Genomic DNA, 25,472 nt, shown 5'->3' with positions numbered 1-25,472 from the left:
CTAATACCCTGGAAGACAGAAACAGAATTCAAAGTGACCTTGATAGAGTGGAGCGCTGGGCAGAGAACAACAGAATGACATTTAATAGGGATAAATGCCAAGTTCTGCACCTTGGAAAAAGAACCAAAATGCACAGTTACAAGATGGGGGATACGTGGCTCAGCAACACTACAAGCAAGAAGGATCTTGGAATTGTTGTCAATCACAAGCTGAATATGAGCCAACAGTGTGATCTGGCTGCAAAAAAGGCAAATGCTCTTTTGGGCTGGATTAATAGAAGACACAGTACTCCAGATGAGGCCTGACTAGTGCTGAGTAGTGGGGAATTAGTACTTCCCAAGATTTGGAAGCTACGCTTCTATTAATGCAGCCCAAAAGAGCATTTGCCTTTTTTGCAGCCACAATACATTGTCGACTCATATTCAGCTTGGTTGTGCTGCTGGTGGCTGACTGCCTGCTGCCCAGGAGGAGCTGAGGCACATCCTGCTGGGAAGGGTCCAAGCAGAGAGGCTCCCTCCCGCCCTGGGAAAGGTTTTCCCAGGCCTGCAGGCTGGTCTCTCTCTCTAGCCCCCCACAGAGACTGGGCAGGATCCTCTGCCTTCCCTTCCCTTCTCTTCACAAATCTCCTGAGAAATGGAGGACAAGTTAGCAGCCTAGAGTAGACCTGACTAGTAGACCTAGTATAGGTCTGTCAAGAAAGGAAAATGGTCCTATAGAACTTCCACAACAAAGCAGTTTCAAAGAAAGTTTACTCCGATTTCTCCTCAGAGAATTAGAGAATGGCATGCTCTCAGGCCCAGGGACCAAGTTTTTCAAGCACTTGGGTAAAATGAATGAGACCTTAGAACTAGAATTCTTGGGACCAGACAGCGTCCCCAGCTTTTTCGTAATCCCATTCCCCACCACCAAAAAACCCACCTCCTGTTAGAGAAGCTCTTTTCTTTTCTTTTCTTTTCTTTTCTTTTCTTTTCTTTTCTTTTCTTTTCTTTTGGCTGAGTGGCGGATTCCCACTATGCCCCAGCCAGTGTAAGATATGTTGTTATACTGCAGTGTAGTGCTGCGTGTGCCAAAGACATCTGAGTGAGCTGTTCCACTCAGGATCCACGAAGTGATTGTCCGTTCTGTGAAGACTGGTGTCATGGGAAAAGGGTGAATTCAAAAACTGAAGTGTGGTTCAGTAAGTGCTGAGTTCAAGAATAAAGAAATAAGGGCTCAGCACAAGCACCTGAGAGTGCTAGGTGTCTGCCTTAGCTGCCAGCCTGGTACCTGACAAGGAGAGGGTGACTTTCAAGCACCCCCCGCATCAGAGCGAGTCCAATGCATTCTACAAGTCTGAGGAGATGGACTTGCCTAAATCTCCCTCATCCAGAGGAGAAAGGCTTGCAGTATGTGGATGTTAGAAGAGCTCTTGGTTTTCTGCTTTTCCAGACCTAGGGTTCTAGAAAAAGTCTGAATCTTGTCCATACCTGTTGTACAACTTTCCTTCAGTTCCAGGATTTCCACTTCCATAGTGATAAATGGGGTAAGATTGTATTTGCCCGGCATATCAATCCCACCAGAAGGTACGACAGTGCATTCCTTGAGGCTTTTCACCCGTTCCACAGTTTGCAGCACCTGCATTAGTGCTCTGAAGCTGCCTTTCCGTTCATTGGGCCCCTGTCGCCTCAGTCCACTTCCCTTCCCACATCAGCCTTTGGCTGATGTGTCCCCCGAAAGGCTGTGTGTCGCAGTCCCACCCTGGAGGTGATCTGTTTTTCGACTTGCCAGCCCCACCTGGAACGTCCAGAGAACAGAACATTCGCGCTTACCATAAATGCCCATTCTCAGGGGGTCTGGAGTGGGGCAGCTTTCCTACCCTTGTCTTTTGTTTAGAAGTGTGAGAGAGAAGCTGACAGTCTGAGGCAGAGCCCTCAGCCAGTAGCCTCTGAGGGTTTGTTTTTGGAGGTCTGAATTACCAGCCTCCAACTTGGAGTCCAGTAGCATCTCCTAATGTTTCTTTTGTCTTCAGGGTGTGCCTCTTAGTTGAATGGACTTACACAATGGAATGCTTTTTCCCCTTGTATATTTATCTATCCTTTGTGCGTATTAGGACTAAGGGGCTTTCTTCCCAGCTCTGGGCATGGTCTGGGGGATGAGGGGATGCCCCTTCCTCCCCGGCGCGCCCTTCTCACTGCAAGCTCTGACTGTCACCCCAGAGAAGGAGCTCCCTGAAAGTCAAGGCTGCCCTGCCCCTGGGAAATGCAAATCCACTGTACGGTCAGATTTTCCTTTTTACCCTCCCAACAACCCTGTGAGGTAGGTTAGGCTGAGAGAGAGAGAGAGAGAGAGAGAGAGAGAAGGAGACTGGCCCAAGGTCACCCTGTCAGCTTCAGGGCTGAGTGGGTATTTGAACCTGGGTCTCACTGTACTAATCTGACCACCAGGCCACACTGTCTTTCTAAACATACTGAGACACGTCGTACCTGGCCCTCAGTCCATCTAACCCAGGGCTGCTGCCTCTCAGGCAGAGGGGGCAGGGGCGTCTTCCCATCAGCTGCTGCCTGGCCCTTTACCTGCATGTGACAGGCATGGAAATTGGAACCTCCGCAAGCCAGCCGGTGCTCTGCTGGGGTCTCCTCTCTGAGGCACTTCTCCCCCCCCCCCCCCACTACGCCTTGTCCTTCTGGGTTTGGTCTGCAAGTGGTCCAGTGCAGGCGCCTGCGCCGCGAAGGCTCGTCGTGCGATGGGGCAGGCCGGCCCTGAACAACCTCGGGTCTTCTCTTCCTGAAGAAATTTGCGAGACGTTAGGGCATCGCTGCAATGCCCAGGCGCGGCAAGTACAGGTGCTTGAGGGATGGGTTGGCTGGGACTTGACGGCTTGCTGTGGGCCAAAGACGTGGCAGGCCTAGCCCTTCCTTTTTCACAGTTGCTGTGGAGCAGTCTAAACAGTTTTGTGACATCTGCACAAGTCGGGAGAAATTTGGTTCTGTGTTTCTTAAAAGTCAGAAACTCGGAGCCCTGCTGGATCAGACCAATGGACCTTTTTAGCCCTGCGTTCTTTTTCCTGCAGGATCCATCTGCTGAGAGCCATCAGTGGGCTGGTGCTCCATGAATGGCTAGTAGTCATCTTATCCATTTAGCCATCTTCACCACTAACAATTACAGCAATGTGTGGCAACAGATGCTATAAGTTCTCATTCTGCATTGCAACAACTGGGACGTCCTTTTGTCCACCAAGTGAGAGCCGGTGTGGTGTAGCGGCGAGAGTGCTGGGCTGGGACTGGGGAGAGCCGGGTTCCAGTCCCCGCTCAGCCATGACGCTCCCTGTGTGACTTCGGGGCAGTCCCAGACTCTCAGCCTAACCTACCTCACAGGGTTGTTGTGAGGATAAAGTGGAGAGGACCATGTGAGTGCTGCCTTGGGTTCTTTGCAAGAGGAAAAATGGTGGGATATAAATGGTGTTGGTTGTTTTAGATGTTTGTCACTGTCACTGTTTTTATTGTGGTTTTACTGTTTTTGTTACTCCATCAGTTTTTATTGTGTGTTCTATTGTTGTGCGCCATCCTGGAGGGCTCCTGCCTTGAAAGACGACCAAGAAATGTTGTTGTTGTTAGTATTATCATCATCAGTTGGTGATACGCCAGTGTATTTTATATTGAAACAGTTAAAAGCCAGATGGCTTCTCACTTAAAAAAAAAAAATCAATCCGTTTGACAGCCTAATCGTTAATAGGGCTAATCTGGGGACAGAACAGCCCTGGTCATCCTGGTGGACTTTCGGTGGCCGTCCCCTGCTGTTGCCCTCCCACAACCAGAATGCAGTGCCATGCTGCAGGGGTGGGGGACACATTCGGATTGGGGGGATGGATCTTCGCAGGCCAGGTGATGACGGGGAGGCCGGCACTTTGGCTGAGGAGCGAGCTCCCGCTGGGGAAAGCTTGCGTGCGGTGAAGCCACCTAGGTCAGGGGGCTTCGCCCGTGCTGCGTCCTCTCCGCTGTGGGAAATGTGCGGTGCAGGCAAGTCCCTGGCCTCACCCGTGCACGTCGCTCCCGAGGGCTGGTGTGCAAGCGGACGTGGCCAGCACTGGGAGGAGCAGCCCGAGAGATCAGAGGTGACAGCCAGGACTCCTCCGGGGGCGTTCTGGGAGGATGTCCCTTGGACACCCCAGAGGAATCCAAGAGGGCTCTGTGGGCTGGATGGGGAACCAGTCCAGCTGCGGGCCAGAGATGCCCTATCTCTGGCATACTACCTCTGAACATGGAGGCTCTATGTAGCCACCATGGCTAATAGCCATTGGTGGACTTTTCATCCCCCACCCCCACCCCACCGCTTTTAAAGCTAGCTAAGCCAGTAGCCCTTGCCACATCTTGTAGCAGTGAGTTCCATAAATCTGTGTTGTGTGAAGAGGATTTTTTTCTTTGGCTATATGAAATTAGTTGTTAACTCAAGAATCACATGACTCACATTTGTTGTGTTCAAGTTATTTAATGTTTGTTGTATTGTTATGTCTTGAAAATGCAAATATTTTTATTGTAAAGGAGCCCTTTCTCTTGTCTGTCCTGAAACTGCAGCCACCCAGTTTAATCGGATGGCCCCAAGTTCTGGTATTACGCGAGGGGAAGAAGACCTCATCTGTCTTTCTGCTTTCGCCACCTGCTGCGCAGTCTTATCCACCTCTTCCCATGTTCTCCCCTCAGTTGTCTATAAAGCTCCAAACACACTAATTGTCCATGCTGGTTAGAGATGATGGGAGTTGTAGTATCAGCACATCTGGAGAGCATTGAGTTGGGGAAGCTTGCTCCAGCCCTTCTTCATAGGGCTGCAGACACCCAAGCATTTAACAGTGTTAATTTTCTCAGGGCTCCTGGGTTTAGGTTTGGGTGACTTGGGAGTCCTAGAGTTCTGTCTGCTTGTATCTAATCTCATATGGCCATGTGTTTGTTTTTCAGGATCCTACGAGTGTGGGATATGTGGAAAGAAATATAAGTACTACAACTGTTTCCAGACCCATGTGCGAGCGCACCGAGGTACTGGTCTCCTGTTCTCCCCTTGTGCAGCTCAAATGATCATAGTGATTTTTTTCTAAGGATTCTGCTGTTATGCTAAGAGAGGATTTGTGTTCATGTTCGGGGGGGGGGTCTCAGGATGTTCCTCCAGCCACACACCCTTGCTCAGAAACCATGGCAGGGCGAATACTTTTGTTAAGGTCAAGTAAACATATTGCAAAACAGTGAGCACATTTTTGAATTTGACAGAATGCTTCGTCATGATGGATGCTAAATTGCCAAAGGGGGTGGGGGAGAGAAGAGAGAGACAAAGCTGGGCATTGTAGAAAAGCTCCAAGGTCTGCAATTTGTAATGGCCTGGAGATGGAGTGCAGAAGGTGCAAGGCAGACCTTACGGAATTAGACTAGGCTGTGGGTGCAGTTCCGGTTGCACCAAGCACTACAAAGACAAAAGGCCATCAGGGCGTTCCTCCCATCTTTCAAAATACCAAAGCCTGCCATTCGTTGGATCTATCTCCAGCACTGATTGGAACACGCCACTCCCTTGTCAGGCAGGCAGAGAGCAAGAGAGGTCAAGAGAATTGTGGTGGTGGCCCCTCTTTGCTGATCACTTGGTCAGCAAAGCTGGCGAGCGACTTCTGTGGCACCCTGTTTGCTGATCACTTGGTCAGGTTGCTGTTTTCCTCTGGGATGTTGCATGCTGCACCCCAAAGAGCAGCCTTCCTTCTTTGTGCATGATTCCATAGCCCAAAATAGAGGGATCAGGGCTGCATGTAATTCAAATGCCAAAAGGGACATTAAAATGTTGCATGATCTGCCACTCTTATGCTGTTGCATAATTTCATTTTGGTTTGGGGGCAAGGATGCTGCAGTCCCACCCTTAGTCATTGCAGATCTTTGCCAGCTGCTTCTCTGGCTTCTAGAGATGTCAGCAAGCGTTGCCCTCCATTTCAAGCATATCTTTGCAATCTTAAGGTCTAGAAACCTCCTTAAAAAGAAAAAGAAAGCAGAGATCCTCAGGAGGCTCAGTTCTGGGCCTGATATAGCACCTCCTCCATGTTTTCTGTATTGCAACAGAATCATGGCATAAACACAAATCTAGTGAAGAACCCCTCATCTTGCCAGGGCATGTGGTCATTTTGTGCAGGGATGATTTAGGAACTGCCATTTGAACTTTGCCTCCAGGCGACTCGGGATACAAAGCCAAGCCACATGCTGTAGGACGTGGGCAACTTGTGGCCCTGTATTTGTTTTGGCCTACCGTTCCCATCCCCCACCATCGGCTATGCTGGCTAGGGCTGATGGGAGCTGTAAGCCAATAACATCTGGAGGGCCACAAGTTGCCCACCCCGGCTGTACGGGAACCCTGCAAGGCCTGTGCCCAGTTCAGCCCAGACAGAGGAAGAATCCTTCCAGCCACATTTTGGCCTTGGTCCTGGGGAAGGAGCCTCCTTGCCAGTAGCACGTGAGAAAAGGCAGCGATTGAGGGCCTTGTCTCCTAGTAATGTGCTGTTCAGAGGTTTGATGTAGTTTCTAAAGTCAGGCTTTCTCTCTGCGTAGACACGGAAGCTGCGTCGGGCGAAGGAGTCTCCCAAGGCAGTAAGTACAAACAAACTCCCTGTATGTGTGTAGGGGAGGGGTCCATAGCTCCGTCACAGCAGAGGACATGCTTTGCGTGCCGAAGGCCCCAGATTCAGCCCCCAGCAAAGGGGAAGAAAAGTGTCTGCCAGGGAACCTGGAGAGCTGTTGCTGCCGGTCAGAGCACACGGTGCTGGGCTGGGTGGACAAAGAAGGCAGTGCTGTTCCATGCTCTGAAGAAAGAAGGGTTCCCTGTGCCCCAAGTCCTCCACAGGGAACGTGCCCAGCCTGAGCCTCTGGCTGAGCAGCGGTCAAGTGCGTCACCAACCACAGTGATGACCAACCCATTGCAGCGGCCGTTCTTCATCCGGGAAAGACATGGTTGCACTAGTGCCCTTTCTCTCTCTTCCTCTCTCTCTCTCTCTCCCTCCTCCCTCACTACTGATTGATTGAAAACGATACATATTCTGCCTTTCCACCACAATGATGATTGAAGCGGCCTACATAAAAAGAGTCCATAGAAAGCAAGATGTATACTTTACCAGTTTGGTGCAGTAGTTACAGGCTAGGGCCTTGGAGACCCAGGCTCAAATCCCTGCTCAGCCATGATGCTGCCTGGGTGACCATGGTCCAGTCACCACCTCTCCGTCTAATTGACCTCAAGGGATAAAAGGATAAGGATAAAAATGGATGGGGGAGAACCATGTAAGGAACCACTTTGAGTTCCTTGGAGGAAAAGTGGGATGTGATTTATAATCATTTATGTATTGTATTTCTATCTCACTTTCCACCAGATGGTTTTACAATATGAAGTTAAAAATATACGGAATACACAACCATGCCAATGAAAATCTGTAAATAAAAACAGCAGATAAAACCAACAGACCCAGCAGTTAATAGCCCAATAAAGGCAGCATAAAAGGCTCTCTGGTAGGATTAAGAGTGTGGGAGACCTGGGTGGCGTTCGCATGTGTCCTAAAAGAATGCTAAGAGGGTGCCCAGCATGAATCATAGAATAGTAGGGTTGGAAGGGGCCTACGAGGCCATCGAGTCCAGCCCCCTGCTCAATGCAGGAATCCAGGTCAGAGTATCCCTGACAGATGGCTGTCCAGCCTCGTCTTGAACACCTCCAGTGTGGGAGAGCCCACCACCTCCCCAGGTAATTGGTTCCATGGTCGTATTGCTCTGACAGTCAGGAAGTTTTTCCTGATGTTCAGCCGGAATCTGGCTTCCTGTAACTTGAGCCCATGATTCCATGTCCTGCACTCTGGGATGATCAAGAAGAGATCCTGGCCTTCTTCTCTGTGACAACCTTTCAAGTACTTGAAGAGCGCTATCCTATCTCCCCTCAGTCTTCTCTTCTCAAGGCTCAACATGCCCAGTTCTTTCAGTCTCTCTTCATAGGGCTTTGTTTCCAGTTCCCTGATCATCCTTCTTGCCCTCCTCTGAACCCTCTCCAGTTTGTCTGCATCCTTCTTAAAGTGTGGTGCCCAGAACTGGACACAGTACTCCAGATGAGGTCTAACCAGTGCTGAGTAGAGGGGAACTAGTACATCCCAGGATTTGGAAGCCATGCTTCTCTTAATGCAGCCCAAAAGAGCATTTGCCTTTTTTGCAGCCACATCCCATTGTTTGCTCATCTTCAGCTTGTGATCGACAACAATTCCAAGATCCTTCTCGCTTGTAGTGTTGTTGAGCCATGTATCCCCCATCTTGTAACTGCACATTTGGTTTCTTTTTCCTAGGTGCAGAACTTGACATTTATCCCTATTAAATGTCATTCTGTTGTTTTCTGCCCAGCGCTCCAGTCTATCCAGATCACTTTGAATTTTGTTTCTGTCTTCCAAAGTCTTAGCTATCCCGCCCAATTTTGTGTCATCTGCAAATTTGATCAGCATTCCCTGCACCTCCTCCTCCAAGTCATTCATAAAACTGTGGAAGAGCACTGGGCCCAGGACTGAGCCCTGCAGTACCCCACTCGTTACCTCTCCCCAGTTTGAGAAGATCCCATTGATAAGCACTCTCTGAGTCCGATTCTGTAGCCAACTGTGGATCCACCGGATCGTTGTTTCATCTAGCCCACTTTGAGCTAGTTTGCTCCTCAGGATATCATGGGGCACTTTGTCGAAAGCTTTGCTGAAGTCGAGGTATATGATGTCTACAGCATGCCCACGGTCTACAAGGGAGGTTACTTGATCAAAAATGAGATCAGATTTGTCTGGCAGGACTTGTTTTTGACAAATCCATGTTGGCTTCGAATAATCACGGCATTGTTGTCCAGGTGCTTCCAGATGGATTCCTTTATGATCTGCTCCAGAATTTTCCCAGGGATTGATGTCAGACTGACTGGTCTGTAGTTCCCAGGTTCCTCCTTCTTACCCTTTTTGAAGATAGGGACAACATTAGCCCTCCTCCAGTCATCCGGCACTTCCCCCGTCCTCCATGATTTCTCAAAGTAAATAGACAGCGGTTCTGAGAGTTCTTCTGCCAGTTCCTTTATTACTTTAGGATGCAGTTCATCTGGCCCTGGAGATGTGAACTCATTCAAAGTAATTAGGTGTTCCTTGACCATATGCCTATCGATCTCAAGCTGCAATCCTGCCCCTTCAGCCTGTACTTCGCCTTTGCCAGGGGGGTCATAGACCCTCTTTTGGGAGAAGACTGAGCCAAAGTAGGAATTGAGCACCTCTGCCTTTTCTTTGTCATCTGTTATTGTTATGCCATCCTTATTTAATAGCTGAACAACCCTTTCCTCTGTCTTTTACTATGCACGTAGCTGAATAAAGCCTTTGTGTTGCTTTGAGCATCCCTCGCTAACCTCAGCTCGTTCTCAGCTTTAGCCCTCCTGACGCCATCCCTGCAATTCTGTGCTATCTGCCTGTACTCTTCCTTTGTTACTTTGCCTCCTTTCCACTTCCTATATGTGTCTTTTTTTGTTTTCAGGTCATCTCTAAGCTTTTTGTGAAGCCACATTGGCTTCTTCTGTTGTCTTCCACCTTTTCTTGTATGCTTGACGAGAGGGATTTGGGCACTCCCACTAAGAAGGCCCCCTTTTGGGTAGCTGCCTGCCTTTCCCTTCATATTTACTTCTTTGGTGGCTGTTCCCAGCCACAGTGATTATGGCCATTGTGGTCTTTCCACTTCAACAACCAGGCATCCTTTCTGGTCTTCTAGCAAGGTGGCTGCAAAATGTCACAGAGGAAACTGAACTGGCGCTTAGGAAGTAAATCAGGGGAGATCTTGCTCTCAGACACCTCCCAAATTGCCCCTGAACTTTCTGGTCATCCCTAGTTAAACCTGTCAATTGATCTTATTATCCTTATTAGCCCTTATTGTCCTTATTAGGCCACTCAAAACACATCCAGCAATTTACCTTGTCTGGATAGGCAGTTCTGTTGGGGCAGGGGGGCGGGGGGAGGACTGAAGTGAAGCTAATGCCGTCTTGTGTGTGCTAAGAAAAACATATTTTTAAAAGCAAAACATGGAAAAAATTCCCACCAGGGTGGGTTATCAGAAAATAGTGGCGTTCTTCTCATAAACAGGGGCAGTGAGGGCTTTCTAGCCTTATAAAAATAGATTTCCCGTTAACTCCATCCCCAACAATAACAAAACAGAAGAAAAAGTGCCCACAACTAGTTTTCTTGATTTGGGGCTGCCCCCCCCCCCCGCAGTTCTTGAGTATTAAGACTGTCAGATTCCACCTGCCCCCACAAGGTTAGGGGAGAAGTCAAAGTCTGTAGGTGCTGGAAAGAGATGTTTTGCCCCCGGGCTATTTCCTGCCCCTGCTTCTGATTAGAACTGGTGACCATCTTGCTACTGTGGTTGAGGTAAAATGTGCCTGGACAGATCTGTGTGATGTGTTGAAAGTACAGACACTACAAGAGTGCCTGTGCTATGGGGACACGTTGGGGAAGGACTGGCTTTTTCATGGAGTTTCTCAATCCCTACATTCTCTCTTCCTTACAGACAATTTTAGGTACACATGTGACATTTGTGGGAAGAAGTACAAATACTACAGTTGTTTCCAAGAGCACAGAGATCTGCATGCTGTGGATGGTGAGTATTGTTGTCTTGGGCCGCTGAGCAGTAATGGGGCAAAGGTCATGGCCCGGTTCAGACATAATGCCAAATGGGAGTTTAGGGCTACATGACTTTGGCTTGCACGCTGTGCTCTCCCCTCTCCTCCTTCAGCGTGGAGGAGATTGGAAGCATTCATGGTTAGTTTAAACTATGACTTGAAACAGATCAGGATCAGAAACCATAGTCTGATCTTGGCCTGTTTCAATAAAACCATAGCTTAAACAGAACATGGTGCGGCCCAGTTTGGACGTAATCACAAACAGCAGTTGTTCTAAACCACTGAGTGCTTCCACTCTCCTTGTGGTTGCACCAGGAGAGGGCAGGGGGGATCACATGAGTCCCTGGCTCAGCCAGGCTCATTAGCTCATTGATTCAATGTGAGTGTCCAAACTGAACCAGCATTTGGCATAAGCTGGGATCACTGTTTTGTGCAGTGACGCTGTTTACTGATTTCCATGTCTGCTCTTGAGCTTTGGTAAAACCCCACAGGAAAAGAACCTTGATGCAGTCTGACATATGATCCCATCAGAATCACTTTGTAGAGTTTTATTGGTGTACCTCATTAATGTAAAGGAGGGGGAAAGACATGACAGAACTGAAGGTGCAGTAAACTGCAAATGCACGGTACTCTGTACACAATCCAGAAATTAAACACTGGAATTCTTACAGTATTGGTTCCACTTCACAAACAAGACCAAGTAACTAGAACCTACATAATCCAGGAAGAACATTGGCTGAAGAGAGTTTGGGAAGGATATCTGAGCCCAGTAGGTGTGAAAAGCACTTACAATGCAAATGTGGGCTTCTCCACATCAAGTTTTTTGTCCCACAACTTTACCAGGGCTTCTGCTTCCAGATTCTATGTGGGATTAAGATCAGCTCCTTCACACACACTTCCTGTTTTTTCCGGAGGATTGGCTTTATCTGCAAGTTCTATATGTTTCATTATACAGCCACTAGATGGCACTGTTACAGCACTTCTTCCTATTTACATGGACAAATTCAAAGTGATTCAAGCCGCTTCTTTTTATTAGCTCATTATTTCTGTTTCAAATTAAGCCACGGAAATGGTCGGAAACCACGAGAGAAGTGCTGGAGGTTGATGACTGACATGTAAAGAACCTGCAAACTTCCATGAGTAACCGCTCTCAATTTCAGGATAAAAGCCCCATGTGGAGAAGCCCTGTGGATTTTTTCCCCCTGGTGTGAATTCTAGCAGAAGGCAACAGACACTTCAGGCTAGATTCTTTCTCTTCCTTTCAAGATCATGTAGGAAATATGTGGTAAATGTAATTGTTAGCATCCATTTGTACCTACTGCTTTAAATAAACTATTTCTTCCCTAGCTGCTCTTAGCCAAATAAGTCATCTAGGCAAATAGGAAAAGTCAGCCAGGAGAGTGGAAACTCAGGCAGGCAGAGTGTGCTTGAGTTCCTGGCAGTGGCTTGGACTAGCCGGGAAATGCCTGGGCTGCCTTTGGAAAGGGGTCAGCAGTGACCCCTTGTCAGCAGCCTTCCTGCGTGTGGAGCAGTTGCCTTTGCACAGATGTTCCGGCCCATCCGACGTACATATCCTGGTGATCAGCTACGGGACATGGAGATCTTGCTTCAATAGCCAAGGCCGTGTTCAGTTGGACCCTGGCCCAGTGTTGACTGTAAAACAGCCTTCCCCAGTCTGGTACCCTCCAGATGTTTGGGACTTCAACTTCCATCAGCCCTAGCCAGCATGGCCAGTGGTCTGGAATGCTGGGAGTTGTAGTCCACAACATCTGATTGGGGAAGGCTGTGTAAAGGTTTGCTCCAGCGCATGTTCCCAGGTGACCGGGTTCCAACCTCACCAGAAATGGAATACCGCCTTCCTTGCGTATAGTTACTGGAGTTGGGAGGAGTGGAAGGTCGCACCTCTGCTTCTGCGTAAGGCCAGTGGTGGTTTTGCTTTGGAGGACAGGCAGCTCCTGAGTGCCCCTTGAACGGCCGAGCCAGGCGTGGAGCTTCGCGCCCGCTGGAGAGTCGTGGGGCATCTGACGCAGCCGCTGAACCATGTCGTGGTGCCTGGGGCACCAGGGCAGCGGCAGAGGCCTTTTGAGGATCTCGGTTCTTCAGGGCTGGACATGCTTAGCTCATGTATTGTTTCCCAACATCACCACCACTACCACATCACCGCTGCCTGTGAGAGAAGGGAGAAATTTTGACCCAGTGGTGTGTGAGGAGTTTCTGCAAAGCCATCAGCGGGAACGTAATTTCTCTCTTCTTTCTCCCCCAACCCTCTTCTATTCCATGTTAGTTTTTAGTGTGGATGGGGCCCCAGACGGCCGGGCAGGTAAGCTTGAGACCCTTTTGTGTCCTTCGTCTTCACACTCACACGCATAGCCCTTTCCTTTTTTTAGCCTGGCATCCAGGAGACTTGCCCACAGGGCGCATGGTGTTATGGCATGGCCTTCACTCAGGAGGGGACTGAAATTCAGAGTCCAGGAAAAGTTTCTCTGCCAAGAATTGAAAAACAAGGGAGAGCACAATGTGGAGAGGGGAAGCCGGATGAGTTGTTCGCTCTGCCTCTTGTTCCCCCACATAGCAGGATTCCCAGGTCCGTTTTTGCCACAGTTGACAAGAGAATTGGCTGGGGGAGGGGAGTGCGAGAGAAGCTATGGCCTGGCGAGGGGTGTGTGATCCTTCCCCTGCTGGCTACTCCTCCTCTCCCCCCACCCCCAGCGCTTTCCCCAGCAGAATTCCCAGGTGTGCGTGCGTGCTGTGGCTGGGAGAAAACCAGCTGATGTGGCGGGAGAAGCAACTGGCTGCTGCTTCTCCCTGCATTGCACCCTGCTCTTTAGATGTTGGATGGCGATCTCAGTTCATAGATCCAGGTCTCTGCCGAATGTCTGTGATGTACATCAGGACAACCTGTGATTTGAGCCTGGCTCTTCAGCAAAAATCCTAAAGTACACGAAGCAGTATTTTAAGAGTAAAAGAGAAAGCACAACGCAACCGAACATTTTCCTGGATCAGCATTGCTCCTTCTCCTGGGTGGGCCGTGTCACCCACTGCTCTTGCTCCAGGTCTCTCTCTCCATATTGGCTGAGCACAGGCAGGGCTGCATGTACCAAATCAGCACAGCAGGCCCCTGAAAAAGCCCTGTACAGATGCCCACCCTTGGGTAACCTGCATATGATGAGTAACGTGATGCCTGGCTTCTGTTGTGGGTTTTGTGGGTGTCAGGAAGGATAGAGAGCTCTCATTCAGTCACAGCTGCAGCAGCTTTGCCTGGCTGGAAGCCCTCCATTACTGGAATTTGGGGCAAATTTGTACTTGCAAGCTTTAATCAGTTTAATTGTTAGGGAGAAATTTTAATTGATGGGACACAGAATTAGGGGCTTGCTTTGTTTGTTTTTTGAAGTTTCTTTGATTCCGGGGAGTTATTGTGCTAGGAAATGAGAGGAAAACACTAAAAGTTTGACTTTCTAACCATGACTGGTAGGTTTTGCGTATTAGGTTTCAAGGTATCTCATTCTTTCTTTGATATCTTTTTTTTAAAAAACACCAAATGTCTTTAATCCATGTTAATATGGTAATGAGACCTAGTGTGGTTTAGTGGGCTGCAACTGGGGCAACCCAGGTTCAAGTCCCCACTCAGCCATGAAGCTCACTGGGTGTCACTGGGACAATTACTGGCTTTCAGCCTAACCTCCCTCACTAGGTCGTCTTGGTGGATGATATGAGGAGTGCTCTGGGTAGGGGTGAATGCTCCTTCCTTGTTCTTCTCGACCTCTCAGCGGTGTTTGATACCATTGACCACGGTATCCTCCTGGACTGCCTGGAGGGGTTGGGCATTGGAGACACCATATTGTGGTGGTTCCAGTCCTTCCTCTCCGGCAGGTACCAGAGGGTAGCACTGGGAGAGGAGATGTCAGACCCGTGGCCACTCACTTCTGGGGTGCCACAGGGTTCCATCCTCTCCCCGGTGCTATTTAACATCTATGTGAAGCCGCTGGGGGCTATCATCAGGAGGTTTGGGGTGCGGTGTGATCAATATGCGGATGACACGCAGCTCTACCTCTCGTTCAAATCTTCACCAAGGTTGGCCGTAGAATCCCTGTCCAAATGTCTGGAGACGGTGAGTGGCTGGATGGGGAGGAATGAGCTGAAGCTGAACCCTGACAAGCCCGAGGTACTTTTGGTGGGAGACAAGAGGAGGCTGGGGGATGTTGACCTGGTGTTGAATGGGGTACGGCTACCCTTGAAAGACCAGGTCTGCAGCCGGGGGGGCATTTTGGACTCCCAGCTGGAGGCTCAGGTGTCAGCTGTGAGCTGGACAGCGCTGTACCAACTCCATCTGATACGGCGGCTGCGCCCCTCCCTTCCTGACCATCTCCCTTCCCGACCATAGTTCTCATTTCCTACTCCTTGTATGTATTTTAAACTTGTTATGTATTTTGAACCTGTTTATTTGGTAGTACATGCCCTGGTCTCCTCTCGTTTAGACTACTGTAATGCACTCTACGTGGGGTTACCCTTGAAGGCAGTTTGGAAGCTGCAGCTGGTACAGAACATGGCGGCTTGCCTGATTAAAGGCAGCTGCCGGCGAGATCATATCACTCCAGTGTTGAAGGAGTTGCACTGGTTACCATTTGTTTTCCAGACCAAATTCAAGTTGTTGGTCTTGACCTTTAAAACCCTATATGGTTCCGGCCCAGCCTATCTTAAGGAGTGCCTCCAGCAACACCAGGCTTAACAAGATCAGCCTCGGATGGCCTTCTCTCTGTCCCATCAGCCAGGACAGCTAGACTGGTGGGGACGAGGGAGAGGGCCTTCTCTGTGGTGGCCTCCACTCTGTGGAACTCCCTCCTTAGGGAACTCCGCCATGCCCCCTCTTTAATGAGCTTCCGCCGCGCATTAAAAACGTGGTTGTTCAGGCAGGCATTTGGGGTGGGTTAGGGTATTTTTAGAAATACGTTTTTACTGTAGAATTTTATTTTTTTTAATTGTTCTATTATACGCTTTGTCCGTCACCCAGAGTGGCTAGGTCCCCAGCCAGATAGGCAATTAATAAATTTAATAATAATAATAATAATAGGTTGTTGTGAGGATAAAATGCAGAGGAGGAGGATCATGTACGCTGCCTTGGAGGAAAAAACGAGATATAAATGTAATTAATTTATATCTATCTATCTATCTATCTATCTATCTATCTATCTATCTATCCTGCACTGTTAATATGCAGGTTTTATTTACATTTAAATTGGTCAGTTAATTGATTAGCAGGTAGATGAATGATCAGCTAAAAATACCTTATTTGTGAAATTTATTACACATTTTTCATTATAAAATAATCCCAAAATGAGGTGCAACCAATAAAAAAACACAATAAAAGCATACAGCATAGACCAAAAAACCCCAATCAAACAAGAGAACAGATAAATGACAATGCATCAAAACAAATTCAGTCAGAAGCTTGGCTGAACAAATAGGTCTTTAGTTAATCAGCATAAAATACTTTGTGTCTGATGAAGTGGGATGAAGTCTGCAGAAGAGACAAATACTGCAATAAATGGTCTAGATTTCAAGAGTTTCCTTTTTTGCTTTTTATCTGTTGATGGCCCAAGTTCAAACAAGCTAAAAAAACGATGCAAGGGAAAATGGACTGCGAGAAGTTTGTTTTCCAGGTTCGTTCTTTTCCTTAACCACTTCTACTCCAGATTTAATCTGTGCCAGAGTATGGGAGTGGGTCCTGCTTTGAATAAGCGAGAAGGGGCAGATTTCAAAGTTCTCAGCTCAAACTCAGACTACCCTTGGAGGTTGATCACGGGGTGGTTGCTGTTGTCATCAGCTCTGTCCTGTTTCTCTTCTCTCCTCTCCTCTCGCAGACCCTTATGACCAAGCAATGATCGCGAAGGAAGAAGTGAAGGAAGAGGAGCCAGAGCCGTTTCAGAAGATTGGTCCAAGTATGACTTACCGAGTTTGCAACTTAAGTAAATAACCAGGTTTCGATGTATACTGTGTGCCAAAGTTACCTGCTGGGTTTTAGAAAGGGATTGAGCTGTTTAGAAATCTAGAAGCTGTGGCTGAGGTTGGGCTGTGCATTCAATTCCCCATGGGCAGCCTGAATGAATGGATGCTTCTATCTGTTGCAAGCCCAAGCAGAATAAGATCGTTTAGCAGAGGGGGGACCACAGCCCCAAGGGAGAGCAGACACTTCGCATGCAGGAGGTCCCAGGGCTGATCTCCAGTTTCATGACTGGGAAAGACGTTCCTCTAATTTATAAAGTTACTGATCCCCCACACTTCAGGGAAAAAAACCCTTCCTCACAAACTGGCTCACAAAAGAACTTAGAATAAACATGACAACAAAACCACACTAAAAAGCACAGAATAGCACATCAAAGCTAAACACAGCATAGGACGCTGACCTACATGGCATCAGACCGGCAGTCACGGCTCTTCTGGTGGAAGGAGGTCTTCCCCAGCCCTCCCTGGAGATGCTGTCGGGGACCTCTGCACACGCTCGGCCATGAGGCGATGGCTGGTCAGCATACCCAAGGCCAACTCATCATGAAGGGCCTTCCTGAATAGAAACGTCTTTGAAGCGCCGAGGAAGGAATTCCATAATCTTGGTGCCTCTGATGTGGGTGTTCTCCATTAGAAGACTTTCTGGTGCCCTCAGGCAATTAGGATCTCATCTGCCCCATTGGTTCGACCAATATTTTGTAAGCAGAAATAGAGCAACAGCAACCAGAGATTCTATATTAATTGTATGTGCTCATATAAATATCTCTGAAAGTGTATTTTGAACTGAAATGTTTAATTAGGGGCGGAGTGGGGAATCAGTCAAGCACGCCGAATGTTGTTTAATTGTTCAAACACATTCTAAATTTATTTGGAGGTTATTTTTATTGGATTAATTGTAAATATTTAAGACATGACTCAGCTGACACATCATGATGGCAATTCCCGGGTTGTTTAACCCAGAAATTTCGGAGACAAGCAGAGTGCACGAGTGTCATTTCCACTTTCAGGGAACGCCCCATGAGCACACAACTGCCCATGGTTTGTTGTTGGGTTAACTCTGGGTTGTTTAACTCATAAACAACCCAGAGTTTCTGGGTTTGCAAGTCATGAAACAACCCAGGACTGGGGTGTTCTTGCATTGTTAATTAAATGGCATGTGTGCAACTCGTGCGCCCTGCTTGTCCCCAGAATTCCTGGGTTATAGAATCATAAGACTAGTAGGGTTGGAAGGGGCCTACAAGGCCATCGAGCCCAACCTCCTGCTCAATGCAGGAATCCAAGTCAGAGCATCCCTGACAGATGGCTGTCCAGCCTTGTCTTGAAGGCCTCCCGTGTGGGAGAGCCCACCACCTCCCCAGGTAATTGGTTCCATTGTCGTATTGCTCTAACAGTGAGGAAGTTTTTCCTGATGTTCAGCCGGAATCTACTTCCTGTCATTTGAGCCCATTATTCCATGTCCTGCACTCTGGGATGATCGAGAAGAGATCCTAGCCTTCCTCTCTGGGACAACCTTTCAAGGACTTGAAGAGTGCTATCATATCTCCCCTCAGTCTTCTCTTCTCAAGACTAAACATGCCCAGTTCTTTCAGTCTCTCTTCATAGGGCTTTGTTTCCAGTCCGCTGATCATCTTTGTTGCCCTCCTCTGAACCCCCTCCAGTTTGTCTGCATCCTTCTTAAAGTGTGATGCCCAGAACTGGACACAGTACTCCAGATGAGGCCTAACCAGTGCTGAGTAGAGGGGAACTAGTACTTCTCGGGATTTGGAAGCGATGCTTCTATGAATGCAGCCCAAAAGAGCATTTGCCTTTTTTGCAGCCACATCCCATTGTTGGCTCATCTTCAGCTTGTGATCGACAACAATTCCAAGATCCTTCTCGCTTGTAGTGTTGTTGTGCCACGTATCCCCCATCTTGTAACTGTGCATTTGGTTTCTTTTTCCTAGGGTTAAACAGCCCAGGAATTGCTGCCGTGATGTGTGAACTGAATCATTCTTTAATTTTAAGAATAGCACAAAGGCACTGAAAACAACAACATGCTGATCTTAGTACGCTCCAAAGAGCTGTACATTAGAGAGAGAGAGAGAACGCCATCTGAAAAAAAGTAAATTACAGCTGTGCAGTGGCCTGATTTGACTGGTATTCTATGCATTTATTATGCTACTAATTACCTTGTCTTCCAGTATAGGAGAAAAAGTTGCCATTTTTGATTGGGGATAAAATGCAAACTGAGCCTGAACAAGTGTCGTCTTTGGTGAAGGCCCCAAGATATGATAGCTGCTCCTTGTGAGCACCATTTTTACCAGGGCGTGTATCACACACACATACCCGATCTTGCTTCCAACTTAGAATCCATGATGCACCAACAGGCAAGCCGCGTTTCTGGGCCTTGGCTCCCCCTGAAGGGCCCCCTGCAAAGGGGTCGCTTTGGCAGCCTCTTCTTTTGCTCTCCAGGAAAGAGGAGTGGGTCAAATAGACAAAGGTGCTCTGCCTTTAGACGGCACCCACAGGCTCTTTCCAGCAACAAGCCCCTGAGGTAATTTTACGAAACATGGTGGAAGGTTTTCTACCCCACATCCATGTTATCAAGTGAAGTCCATGTTTGGGTGCAGAAGCTGGGGGGGGGGGTCCCAGTGTGGGGGCTGGCCTCCCTCCCTCCCTCCTCAGAGAGTCTCAAGAGAGTCTTTTTTCATTGCAGAAACGGGCAACTACACCTGCGAGTTCTGTGGCAAGCAGTACAAGTACTACACTCCCTACCAGGAGCACGTGGCGCTTCACGCCCCCATCAGTGAGTACCCGGCCACAACAAAACATGTGGGGGAGGGCCTGGGATCCAGCCTCTTTGTGGGATTGGAAGCAAAGGCCACTCACAGCAAGGAGTTGCTGGCCAGGCAATGCAGAGAGGCGACAGAGGAGGCTTGGAAAGGCCAAGCGGGTGCCGTCTCAGAAGGCTGGCATTTGCCTTTCCGCTTTGCGTTTTGCAAGTGCCCGGCTCAACCCGTTGTGCATTCGGACACCATGTGCTGGCGTGTGTTTAAATGCAAGTGTCGGCCTGCCCCTGCTGGCTGGGCTGTGGCCATTCATGTTACTACCATTCCGTAACTGTTATTGCTCCGCCTGGAACCTCTTTCAGCCTGAGGGCCAAATTCCATTTTGGAGAAGCTCTTGAGGACCACGGTCCAGTGGTGGGCGGGGCCAAGCACATAAGGGGCGGGGCCAAAACGGCCAGCGTATTTTTGCTCACAGCCCTTCCTGCCAGAAGCGCAGCCTCGGGAGCAGCATTCCACCCTTTCCGAATGGGGAGACCCCACAAGAGCCAGGATGCCACCACACAAATTGGTGGTTGGGGGAAAGAGGTGGGGCCTTGTGTGGAAGATGTGGGATCCAGGAGGACTGGATTTGGCTCCCAAGCCTGTGGTTCCCCACCCCGGTTTCCCCAGTGCTCTTTCATAGTAAAATGAGCAAAAAGAGAGATCCCTGCCCTGAGCAGCTTGCCATCTAAATTGGCTCGGGGTGGGGGGACAACAGAGAGGGGGAAGCCATGTACTTGGGCATCACTTCTGCAAGCAGTTAACTCCTAGATGTGTTTGACAGTAAAGAAGCTTCTGTTGGACTTGGTCACCTCCACAGAGGCAGTCTCCCAGGGAGTGTGGGACCCCTTGTCTCCTCATCCTTCCTGTGGCTGGTTTCTTGCTCTCCCTCCACCCCTTTGTGCATGTGCATGCATGAAGGGGTGGATCAAGGCTGACTGCCAATAGTGGTTGCTGTGGGCCAGTCAGATATTCTATGTAAGCAACCGAAGGGCCTCGGGCCCCGTTCCTCAGTGGCAGAACCTCTGTTTTGTATGCAGAAGGTCCAGTTCAGTTCCAGCATCTCTGGTTAAAAGGGTCTCAAGTAGCACAGTCAGAAAACCCTCTCTTTGCACGGGGCCTTGGAGAACTGTTGCCTCCTAGATCATGAGAAGAGCCATGCTGGGCTGGACCAAAGGCCTCTCTAGTCCAGCATTTTGTTCACACACCAGCCAACCAGCTGCTTCTGGGAAACCCACAAGAAGAGGCAGTTGTACGCCGCCTTGATGGCTTTTAGCAGATAAAGCACTATATAAATGTTAATAATAAATTAAATTAAATTAAATTAAATTAAATTAATTGATTGAAAGAAAGAAAGAAAGAAAGAAAGAAAGAAAGAAAGAAAGAAAGAGGGACATGAGTGCAGTAGCACCCTCTCACTCATGTTCCCCAGCAAGTGGTGTTCAGAGGCACACTGGATCTGATACTGGAGGTAATATATATCCATCAACATGACTAGTAGCTATCGACAGCTTTATCCTCCGTGAATTTTTCTAATCTCCTTTTCAAGCTGTCAGAGTTCATGGCCAACACTACATCTTCAGGTAGCAAAATCCATTGTTTTAACTTTCTCACCTTTTTAAAAAAACTAACCAGCCTCAAATGTAACCATTCCTCCTGGGAGAGTTGCTCCAAGCCCTTGATAATTTTGGTTGTCCTTTCCTGCACCTTCTCCAGCTCTGAAATACCCATTTATTGATTGATTGATTGATTGATTGATTTGATTTGTATCCTGCCTTTCGACCAAGAAAAATAGCACTCAAGGCAGTGTGCCAAGGTGATTTTGAGGTGCGGTGACTAGAACTGTATACAGTATTCCAAGTGTGGTTATATCATAGATTTGTATAAGGGCAGTATGTTATTGGCTGTTTTATTTTTGATTCCTGACAAACCCCAGTATCACTGGGAAGGTGCCATGGCTCGGTGGTGGAGCCCCTGCTTTGCCTGCAGAAAGTCCCAGGTTCAAATCCCAGCAGCATCTTCAGGCAGGGCTGGGAAAAATTCCTGCCTGAAACCTTGGAGAGCCATTGCTGCCAGTCAGTGTCTGGTGGGGAACCAGGCAGCTTCCTGAGTTCTTCACATGGAATTCACCTTTTTCACCCTGGGTCAGCAATGTCATCTTGCCATCCACAACAGCCTCAGATCTCTTTCCTGGTCACTCACTGCCAGCTCAGACTCCATCAGCATATATATGTGAAGTTAGGATTTTTTGCCCCAGTGTGCATCACTTGTCTTGAAATGCAACATCTCCGCTGAATCATAGAATCATAGAATAGTAGGGTTGGAGGGGGCCTATAAGACCATCGAGTCCAGCCCCCTGCTCAATGCAGGAATCCAAGTCAGAGCATCCCTGACAGATGGCTGTCCAACTTCCATCTTGAAAGGATCTGGGTTGGAGAGAGACACACGCGCGCGCGCGCTCTCTGCCTGAGACCTGGGTCAGCCGCTGTCAATCAGAAGAGATGACACTTGGCTAGGTGGGTCCGAGCTTCCTAGATCATCTTGTGAGAGGGGAAGTTGAGCAGAGCACCCTCCAGGGTCAGGCGTGCAGATCCAAATCGTCTCTAGGCACATGTCAGAGCCAGTGGACTGGGGGAAGGGTAGCAGGAGGGGGAAGGAATAGGCAAGGAGACATGTTGGGCAAAGCCCATTTGAAACCTTCTCCTCTGAACTCCACAAAGAGACCCACAGGCATTGACCTGGTTCACACATCACATCAGCAAACCATGGGATAATTAACCCATAATTTGCTGGGGATGCGCAGAGATGTTTCTGGTTTGAAAAACAAACTACAAATGCCTAAAACAAATCCTAAAAACATATCCTAAAAACAAATCATAGGTTAACTTTGGATTGTTTTACCCATGAACAACCCATTGTGTCCAGGTTCGCATGTCACACAACAATCTATGAAAGGGGCGTTCGTAGGTTATTTATGCAAAGCAGAAGCGGTTCATGCACATCTCAGCAAATCGTGGGTTAATTAATTAATTAACCCACAATTTGCTGCCTTGAAGTGTGAACTGGTCCATTCAGGCAGTAGCAAAGCCAGATTGGGGGGCGGGGGGCAATAAAATGATCGCTTGTGGGATTGTTTGTCTGGGGTGGGGGGTTGTGCGGATTGCCTGCGTGGGTTTGTTGGAGGAGGTTTAAAAACCTGCGTGTGTGTGGTGGAGGGAGATTACCGTGTGGGTTCTTCAGACATGAGGGTGTCTTTGTGCTTGAGCAGGAGGGTCGGGGCAAGGGGGGGCTGTGAATCCAGTAGTTTGATTTGGGGCGGAGTTTACCATTTTCTGAGCTGCAAGTGAGGGAGGCCAGTCAGGGAGGGAGGCCAAGAGAGTCACTGGTGCTTTGGAGACTAGGACTGTGTGTTTGTTCTGCTTGTGTGAGAAGAGCCTGTGCCGCATCAGACTGGAGGCCCATGTCGCCCAGCCTCTGTTTCCAACACTGGCCTGGGAGGGTCACAAGGCAGGCATGAAGGCAAGACCACCTCTCTGCTGCTGTCATCACCCCGCCCCCAGCTCCTGGAATCAGAGGTGGACTGCCTTTGAAGCTGGAGGTTCCGCATAGCCCTTACCATGGCCAGTAGCCACCGACGGAATTTTCTGCCTCCATGAATGTGTCTCGTACCCTTTTAAAGGGGGGGGGGCACCTTGTGGCAGCAAATTCCATAAATCACAGGCACATTGTATGAAGTCCTTTCTCATATGTGTCCTGAATCTCCTGTCAGGTTTTCTTGGGAGACCCCACATTCTAATGTTATGAGAGAGAAAAATACTTTCTATTCTCCATGCTGTGCCTGATTTATTCACCTCTGCTCTTCCCCCTTCATGGTGCCATCCTCTACATGTCTACCCAAAAGGAAGCCCAATGGTGTTCAGCAGGGCTTACTCCTAGGGAAGCAGGGATAGGTTTGCAGCCTAAAGAGGCAATCCTACGCATGTTTAGACATTGTAGGACTTTTTTCTGCCTCAACATGCATAGGATTACTCCTTAAGTTGACCTTTTTCAAAAATTAAAAATCCCCGAATGGTTTAGCTGTAGGATTGGGGAGCAGCACTTTCATGAGCCATGTTGCACACCTGAAAGATTTCTTTGTCCTTTGCACAGGTGGGTCTTTTTGTGCAACAGCAGCACGGCCACGGTGATGATTTGGTGGTCAGGCGTAATGGTGGTGATGGGAGAAGGGTGAGCAGTGGAAATGGATGAGGCCATGCTGGACAGAAGCTCTGAGTGCTGGGGAGGGGGTGGGGGAGCTGAGCCAGGCTGCCAACATCACACCCGCCCGGCTGCTCTTCTGCGTTGTGACTGAACAGGTCTTACCCCAAACAAGGGCAGGTATCTGAGAGGTGAGGCTGGAAAGTTCCACAACTGCAGTGCCACTTACAAGATGAGGATAATGGCGGCGGCAGGTATTTAGAGGGTGACAAAATGGAAGGCATAACTTAGATGTTCACGGGTTGAATTTTACATGTTTATTACCTTGTTTTTCATCATGTGGGTGCGAGCTGAAAATATCATTAAAGATGGAAAGATGAGCGAGGAAATGTCATCATGAAGTGGTCTTTTGCTGTAAAAATAAATAGTACCAGCTCACAGTTAGACATGGCTTATTGCGCAGACTCTGAACTAGATAGAATCTTTCCCTTGAGAATTCCTAGGCACGCATGGATATTTTCCTTCAGAAGGGCTGTGTCCGAAAGGTGGCTCAGTTGAAAGTAAAGAAGGGGAAATGGATTAATACAACCTTATGTGTAGCTGCCTCCCCCCAAAATTGGCTTTGGGAGCTACTGATGATCTTCTGTGCTCCCCCCCTGCCCCTCCCTGGATAAGTTCTGTCCTCTGCAGCTTGTGTGACTCACTTTTACAAGACCTAAAAGTACACAAGATGCCATGTGAAGTTATTCTTACCAAGACTGTGAGGTGGGGGACCTGCACCTCTCTCTCGCTCTTCCCCCTTCCTCCTTTATTTGAAGGCTAAATAAGGGTGGCCCAGTTTATTTTTAGGGCTCTCACCTAGTTAAAGAATTCTTAGTTGTTCAATCATATTGATGAATCAATTGGTTAAAACTGCATATATTTGCATATGACTCCTTTGTTTTTTAGATGGTGCATGTCTGTGAAGAAGGCTTTTGATCTGTTTATCTAATCAATGAGTTGATTAAAGGGGGACGCCCTAGTTATTTAAAAAGAAATCCCAAAATTAGCTTCTTTAGAGGCATCAGATAAGAGCAGGTGGAACTGCCCTGGGCGTGGCCCATTAGGGAGCCTTCCTCTGGGCTCAGGGGCTGTTAGTCAGCCCACCCCAAAGCTGATTAAAGTTTTCCAGCTGTCCAGCCCTCTTGCACACATGGATCGGGCTGTCGAGGAGGACTGAGGGGGACGCAAGCGTTCTCTGAGGAGTTGCCCCCCTAGAGCAAGTGAGAGATTCTGCTGTGTTGGGGGAAGGCCAAGAGTTTACGTTGACCAAAGTGAGGCTCCCAGTTTTTAATGGGGACCATGCACAGTGCATAGAGAGGGGAAGAGCTCCCAGCAGGCACAGATTCTGGGCATTGACTTGTCTATCCCAGCACTAGTTCTGAGTGTTCATATCCAGAGTACTCTCGATCTCCACTCTTCGTGGCTGTGAAGACCCAAGCGAGCCAGTCGGGCAAAAAAACGCCGGCGGCGTCCATAATCCGGTGTTCCACCCTCCTCCATCGCACTCCCTCCGGTGTCCCACCGGCATCCCAGGCCCAGATGTTCCGCGCTCCAAATTCTGGATCCCCGGGAAGCAAGGCCACCACAGGTACCAATTGCACTTTCTTCCGTCCATTTTTTATGAGTTTGACCCCTGCCCTGGAGCCCTCCCGTGCCCAAAAGACTCTCCCTCTCCTGGGTTGTTTGCCACCTGTGGCTGTGCCATCACCGCGAGGGAGTGAGGGGAGGGGGGCGTGACCTTTTGACAGGGATAAGCAGAGTCCAGTAAATCCCTCGGATGAGGGC

At 48.7% G+C, this 25,472-nt stretch overlaps 1 protein-coding gene across 28 annotated transcripts in view; it reads left to right on the top strand.

The window, feature by feature from the left end:
• ZNF618 (zinc finger protein 618) overlaps window positions 1-25,472 on the top strand; it is a 145,812-nt gene that overhangs the window by 91,305 nt on the left and 29,035 nt on the right. For 9 of the 28 annotated variants that reach the window (XM_084821474.1, XM_084821480.1, XM_084821473.1 and 6 more), the window contains 8 exons: window positions 4,929-5,006; window positions 6,546-6,584; window positions 10,530-10,619; window positions 12,926-12,961; window positions 16,500-16,604; window positions 18,988-19,174; window positions 19,337-19,426; window positions 25,058-25,275. In XM_084821474.1, coding sequence (XP_084677600.1) covers window positions 4,929-5,006; window positions 6,546-6,584; window positions 10,530-10,619; window positions 12,926-12,961; window positions 16,500-16,604; window positions 18,988-19,174; window positions 19,337-19,426; window positions 25,058-25,275 — 843 coding nt within the window. The remainder of the gene's footprint in view (window positions 1-4,928; window positions 5,007-6,545; window positions 6,585-10,529; window positions 10,620-12,925; window positions 12,962-16,499; window positions 16,605-18,987; window positions 19,175-19,336; window positions 19,427-25,057; window positions 25,276-25,472) is intronic. The other 19 variants (XM_084821487.1, XM_084821492.1, XM_084821489.1 and 16 more) reach the window with 8 other exon arrangements.

Source organism: Heloderma suspectum, chromosome 14, assembly GCF_057233095.1.
Source record: "Heloderma suspectum isolate Gila_16-S chromosome 14, 16-S_ref, whole genome shotgun sequence".
Taxonomy (NCBI): Eukaryota; Metazoa; Chordata; class Lepidosauria; order Squamata; family Helodermatidae; genus Heloderma; species Heloderma suspectum.
The sequence above is the reverse complement of the archived record's forward strand: the minus strand, read 5'-3'. Positions and strand labels throughout refer to the sequence as shown.